The 6,814-nt window shown below is 41.0% G+C and overlaps 1 protein-coding gene across 1 annotated transcript in view; it reads left to right on the top strand.

The window, feature by feature from the left end:
• LOC131434400 (uncharacterized) overlaps positions 1-1,839 on the top strand; it is a 42,063-nt gene extending 40,224 nt beyond the window's left edge. Inside the window, exons 5-8 of the mRNA XM_058601067.1 lie at positions 327-531; positions 780-942; positions 1,314-1,473; positions 1,727-1,839. Coding sequence (XP_058457050.1) covers positions 327-531; positions 780-942; positions 1,314-1,473; positions 1,727-1,784 — 586 coding nt within the window. The 3' untranslated portion in view covers positions 1,785-1,839. The remainder of the gene's footprint in view (positions 1-326; positions 532-779; positions 943-1,313; positions 1,474-1,726) is intronic.
• Positions 1,840-6,814: the final 4,975 nt, after the last annotated feature.

Here is a 6,814-nt window from a genome sequence, read left to right on the forward strand (position 1 = left end):
AGCATGTCAGTAGAATGTTTTCGATACATTGAAAAAAGACAGATTGTTAGTTATGCTGGACGCTACGCGGATGAGATATATATCAGCAGTCGTTTTCATTTCCCACTAATAGGTGATTTTATTGTTTATGAATGACCTTCGATTATGAAACCGGTTAAAAGAAAAAGCCGAGCCCCTAGCTTCCTTCCTACCATCCTGTGTCAGTTTATCACCTCTAGCGGATTGATTGTGTGCTGTTCATGTAGTTGTGTGCCGTCTGTAGATTTGTTTTCAAGTAGAACTCTTTCGATCGAAAGCCATCGTTGGGGGCATTAGTCGTAACTTAGCAACCGAGCGTCGAAGTCTACTATACATTCGCACGCGTGCCGGCTTGTGAAAATCGAACTGTTATCCGTAAGCTACTATCTAAATTACTTGTTAGCGTGTTCGTGTGATCCGGTGAATCTGCACGACTTCGAAAATTCAGGTTTTTCTGTTCAGTTGTATTTCAGCTTTAGCCATTTGTTGATGTGCGCTTCATTTGTCAATTGGGTAAATGTATTTAGTTGATGAATAATTTCGCCGAATAGTTGAACAGAATTATCATACGTCACTTCGCTGTAATTCTATAGATACCAAAACCTCAAAAGTAATCAAGAATTTGGATTGTAAAATTGAACCTCGTGACCGAAAACACAACATTCAAAGTTATCTTATCTCTTGAATCAATAAAGTCAAATGAAATCGAGCATAGTTTCCTCGATGTTCCTGAATCTACTAACTGTGATTAAAACTTTCAGATCACCGGTCGTTTCGCAAAGTTGTCCAGTGCAAACATGTCGATTGCCACCTATGAGGAAGTGTTAGATCTTCCAAACCACCCGGAGAAGTTGCTGGTCGATGTGCGTGGTGTGGAAGAAGTCGCGGAAACTGGGCAAATACCGACCAGTGTCAATATTCCACGTAAGTATTATCAGTTGAAATATATTGTTTTTTTTTTTTCGAAGAAGAAGTAGTGATCATTCCATTAATATGGCCAGTGGATCAAGTCGAGAAAGCTTTCTCTTCGACGACTGATTCAGACCAATTCAAGGAAAGATACGGAATCCCAAAACCGTCCCATGATCACTATATTATCATGTCCTGTCGGACAGGAAGGCGCAGTCAAATTGCTGTGGAAACTTTAGCAGGACTTGGTTTCACGAAGTAAGACACAAAAATTCACGCAAAACTGCTATGTCATCGTGACCTAACCGAAATTAGTGTAGTTAGTAAAAAAAGAAGTAGTTGATTATCTCACCAATCATTGGGTTTGTTCTTCGATTTGCTTGTAGTGCCGAATTTGGAACAGGCCTTGAAGCTCTCAGATGACGAGTTCAAATCTAAATTCGGTCGGAGTAAACCGCAGTCCGACACGGAAATAATTTTCCACTGCAAACTTGGTGGACGGGCGCAAAAAGCTGCAGATACTGCTATCGGGCTTGGATACAAAAAGTAGGTGGAGTTTTTGTGCTTGGTTTTTTTTTCTCTAACTATCATCTAACATGTTTTCGTTCAGAACGTCAGTTAAGACATTGCACTTCGGTTGAACGACTGAGTGGCATAACAGTTTAACATGCACTGACGAGCTGAAAACGAAACACAAAATATATATCATCTAAGTGTTGTGCTTTGTAACATAATTGCCGGTAGATTAGGTTCTTCTGGAGTACATTGAAATAGTGAAACATTTTTTCCAATTTTTCAGCGCCAGAAATTACAAAGGATCTTGGACCGAATGGGAGAAGAAGCAGAATGATAAATAAGCATTTCTTAGTATTATAGAACTATGCAAATAAAAAGCAGTTTTGTTCCAGCTAACGGTACCTTTCTTATAAACGATTTTCCGAAGAACTTTCCATTGAACCCGAATAAAAACTTAAATGAGATGTTCTTTACGTTACGTTCGTCTTAGACTCGTCAGTGTAGAGCAGTTCAAGTTGAACTGCTTATTGCAATCTTAAACAGTTCAATTTGAACCGCTAAGCGGACGTAAAGTTAATGCTATTTGCAAAACACTTATATATTTGGTACCGAAGTACCACGTCTTTACTGACGTGCCGAACGAAGACGTTGTTTTCGGCTTATTCTGGCCGATGCATGTATGGTCATTTAAGGGTTAGCCTATGTTTGTGCTTAGGGCACATAACCGTTTTTTACTGTTCTTTACGTTTCGTCTTAGACGGCTTTGGATATTTCAGATTTTCACTCACGAGAAACTGCCGGTTTCGGGAGAATTTTTGGCGGGGACTAGACAAGTAGTGCGCCACCGGTATTGAATTACCGAGGAACTAACAGCTGTTTGTAGTGACCTAGTAAAACGATAGCTCAAATCAGAGCCTCTAATTGCCACGTATTTTCAATGCTAATTCAACAGTCTCATCTGCGTTGTTGACTCGGGTGGGCGGTTGAATGCATAGGGCGCTGGTTTTACAAACCAGTTGTCGTATGTTCGAGCCCCGACCTGGAAGGATTCGTAGTGTCAGTAGAATCGTAGCACCAGCCATGCACTGGTTCTGTACACTCCGAATCGGCTGCGAAGTCTGTTGAAACAGAAGGTCAAATTCCACTACAGGAATGTAATACCAAGGCTTTGCAACATTCTTGGAAACGGAATTAGAAATGCTCTTTCAGCGAGCTATTTTGCTAATGGAGTAAAATTGAAATGCCATATGGAAACATTTTCCTGGTTAGTTCTATCTTGGGACTTATAATCTATTGATGCATTTCTAAATTATCTGTGTGTTGAGTGTTTAAGCTATAAACAACTACTTAGGAAAAATGTCGGTGTTCAAACGATATGAACGATTAACTGTCCATCAAACAGTAAAATAATTGTTTCAATGTGGTGTGTCGAACCAAGATATCGATTCAAGCAAAAATGCTTGTTCAACACTAGAGCTTGGTTATTCCAAACAAATATGAATTGCTTCAAAAAACATTTGTTATACAATTATCACATCAACATCACAATTATATTATCACTATATCAACAACAATATTGATTAGACTTTCCCGAAGTTTATTTTTGAAATATTTTTTCTGTGTGTACCATTTTAAAGCATAAGTAGTCCTGATTCAATTAAATTTTCGCCAAAAAATCAACCCAAACTTAAATTTATAGGCTGGATATAATTACAATACATTGCGTCATATTCCGAATTGTAACAGACGTTTCAAGTTCAAATAACTGAATGATTTCCGATGGATAAATCGGCAACCGACACGGTAACGTTTAAAATCATCATCGGGGATGTAAACGCCAAGGTCGGAAGAGAAGAATTCTTTCGCCCAGATATTGGTAAGGGGAGCCTCCACTCATCTACCAGCGACAACGGCCTAAGATTGATTAACCTCGCCGTATCCAGAGGAATGGCGATCTGTGGCACCTGCTTTGCGCGTAGGGATATTCGTAAATACACCTGGAGACACCCAAATGGTGAAACATGCTCCCAAATCGACCACGTTTTGATAGACGGCCGACATTTCTCCGATGTTTATGTTCGATGTTAGGACCGATCACTATCTGGTGGTATGCAAGATTCGAGCACGATTGTTCAGCGTCACAGGTCCCAAACGGGAGAAAGCCATGCGTCTGAACATACAACGGCTTTCGAGTTCGACTGTATCTGAAGAATACACCCAAATACTCGACGAACGAATCGGACAACGACATAACGACGATGGCTGGAACGCTGTGTGGAAGCAGTTTCACGACGCGATCAATATAACAGCCACAGAAGTGTTAGGGACCACACGGGGAAACCAACATAACGAATGGTTTGATATTGACTTAAAGATAGTCTCAAACGAAAAAATTCTAGCCCGAAGCCGAATGCTTACCACGGCGACCCGTCAAAACAGAGAGCGATACAGGGAGTTGAAAGCAGCTGAGAAAAAATTGCACCGGCGTAAGACACGTGAACAGAATGAAAGAGTGCTTGCAGATGCACAGAACTCTTTCGCTAGAAACGACGCTCGAAGGGTCTATAAAACGGTCAACAGTATGAGAAAAATAGGTACACCCGTACCAGTTATGATCAACGACCGATACGGAATCAGTGGCTACTAGGTGGAAGAAGCACTTCGAGCGACTATTGAATGAACGATCAACGGAAGAGAGCATGAACAGAATAAGGGTTGAGGATGATGGACAAGCTTTGGACCCACCCACGCTAGACGAAATACGAAAAGCGGTTAGACAGCTTAAAAATGGAAAGGCCGCTGGGAAGGACGGCATCCCAGCTGAACTTCTCAAAGTCGAAAACGAGCGGCTGTACTACGCACTCCACCAAGTAATTGGAATGATGTGGGAAGGAGAGGAAATGCCTTCGGACTGGCTATCATGTGCCCTATCTACAACGAGGGTCACCGACTTGATTGTAACAAGGTACATTCTAGAGTTCTGTTCGGCAGACTTCGTCCATTGGCACAATCCTTTGTCGGCGAATACCAATGCGGCTTTCGATAAGGACGTTCAACGACGGACCAGATGTTCACCTTACGACAAATTCTCGATAAGTTTCGGAAATACAACTTGCGGACTCATCATCTGTTTGTAGATTTCAAAGCTGCGTACGACTCAGTGAAACGTAACGAATTGTGGCAGATCATGTTAGAACATGACTTTCCAAGCTAATTAAACTGATTCGTGCGACGCTCGATAGTCAAGCGTCAAGATAGCTGGTACGACATCCGATGCTATCGTGACGTTAGATGGATTGAAGTAGGGCGACGCGCTCTCAAATCTGTTGTTCAATATAGCGCTCGAAGGTGCCGGCATGCAAAGAAACGGTACCATCATCAATAAGTCTCACATGCTTCTTGGTTTTGCGGACAACATTGATATTTTCGGTGTGGATCGTAGAGCTGTGGAAGAGGCTTTTGTGCCCTTCAAGAAAGAAGCTGCGAGAATAGGGTTGACGATAAACTCTACCAAGACTAAGTACATGGTGGCTGGTAGAGAAAGAGGCAGCCCAAACGGTGTAGGATCCGAGGGTGGAGATAGATGGGGTACAATACGAGGTTGTCGACGAGTTCATATATCTTGGAACACTAGTGACATGCGATAATGATATTAGCCGCGAGGTAAAAAAGGCGTGTTGCAGCTGCTAATAGGGCTTTCTATGGGCTCCGTAACCAGCTGAAGTCTCGTAGCTTGCACACACGCACCAAACTTGCTCTATACAAGTCGTTGACACTACCTGCTGTCCTATACGGCCACGAGGCATGGTCGTTGAAGGAAACAGATGTTCGAGTACTCGGCGTCCTTCGCTCAATACTCGGTGGCAAAGAAGAGAATGGAGAATGGCGCAGACGCATGAACCATGAGCTGTACCAAGTATACAAAGATGCAGACATTGGAAGGCTTATAAAACACGGCAAACTACAGTGGGCTGGACATGTAGCAAGAATGCCGGAAGAGAGAATGGCCTACGTGATGTTCAGCAGAGAACCTGGGAGAGGTCGTCGACTGCGGGGTAGACTTCGCAATCGAAGAGGATGCACGCGCAACAGGAGTACAGAGCGACTGGAAAACGGCGGCTCAAGATCGAGTATCCTGGAAATCTACAATTCGTTCGGTCATGTTCCGAAGACGGGATGTGCACCATTAATGAGGATGAAGGGGGGGGTATAGGCTTAAACGATGAATTATAATTTTTGCGAATTTTTTCCAGAATTATCGTTCAACAAAAAAAATAAATTCAAATGTTTTGCATGATAAAAATCATCATTCGAACAATATTGTGCAATTTTTTCGTGGAAAAATATTGAGAAATAAGTCGGTGAAGAGGTATTTTTGAGGACGTTTCTAAAAATCATGATTTGCGGTGTCCACTGTATCTCAGTGCAGACTAATCAGAAGTGAACAAATGAATGCAGCATAGTTAGAGATGAAGTTTTTCTAGACCCCAACGTTTCTGTTTGATTTTTTTTTTTGATTTTTAAATTTTTGGTTGTTCAAAGTGAAAACTACGATTTTTCACGAAAAAATCCGCCATTTTGTATCTGTAAAACCTCCCCAAAGTAACAAACAACAAAAAGGAAAACGTTGAGGTCTGGCTTTTTATATGTAGAAAGTGTGTGCAAAATTTGAAAAAAATTAATGCAGTCGTTTTTGAATGACGATGGACACGGACTTTCAAAACCTGCTTTCGAGGAAAACGCGTTTAAAGGTTTTTGTCTATAAAATCAATGGAAACAATTAATTACTCCAGGGAGCCCGTAGGGTCTAACATTTAAAAAAAATCATAATTTTTCTTTTATAATTTATTACAACGAAGCATTTCAAGAATGTTTTGTCAAGTTTTGAAGTCAATCGAAGTAGAAATCTTGAGCCTGTGCGCCGAGCTCTTGCTTCTTCGTAGAATGAGATAGCCATTGATAAAGGTCCATAACTTCCAGAGTTTCGTTCCAATAGGCTTGAAAATTTCACAGAAAATTCTTCAAATGATTTTCTATACGAAAATATAAAGAAAATAATAAATGATTTTTCAAAAGTGTTAGACCCTACCCGCCCCTTAAAGTAAAGCACAGTAAAATAACTGAATGAATAATTGATTCATTTTTTCCTTCCACGCACGCATACAGGAAGGTTGCCAGGTCCTGGGAGTGTGTCATTGTTCAATTGTAAAGTTTCACTACCCGTTTTTAGTGTGTGTAGCTGCTGGATGTCATTGCTAAAGTACCAGCATGATAGAGAAAAAAATGACAGTTTAGAAAAAAAAACAACTCATTAGTTGTTCCAAATTTTGACCGATCGAATCCAGAAATACAACAAACATTTTAGTCGTTT

This window comes from Malaya genurostris, chromosome 3, assembly GCF_030247185.1.
Source record: "Malaya genurostris strain Urasoe2022 chromosome 3, Malgen_1.1, whole genome shotgun sequence".
Taxonomy (NCBI): domain Eukaryota; kingdom Metazoa; phylum Arthropoda; class Insecta; order Diptera; family Culicidae; genus Malaya; species Malaya genurostris.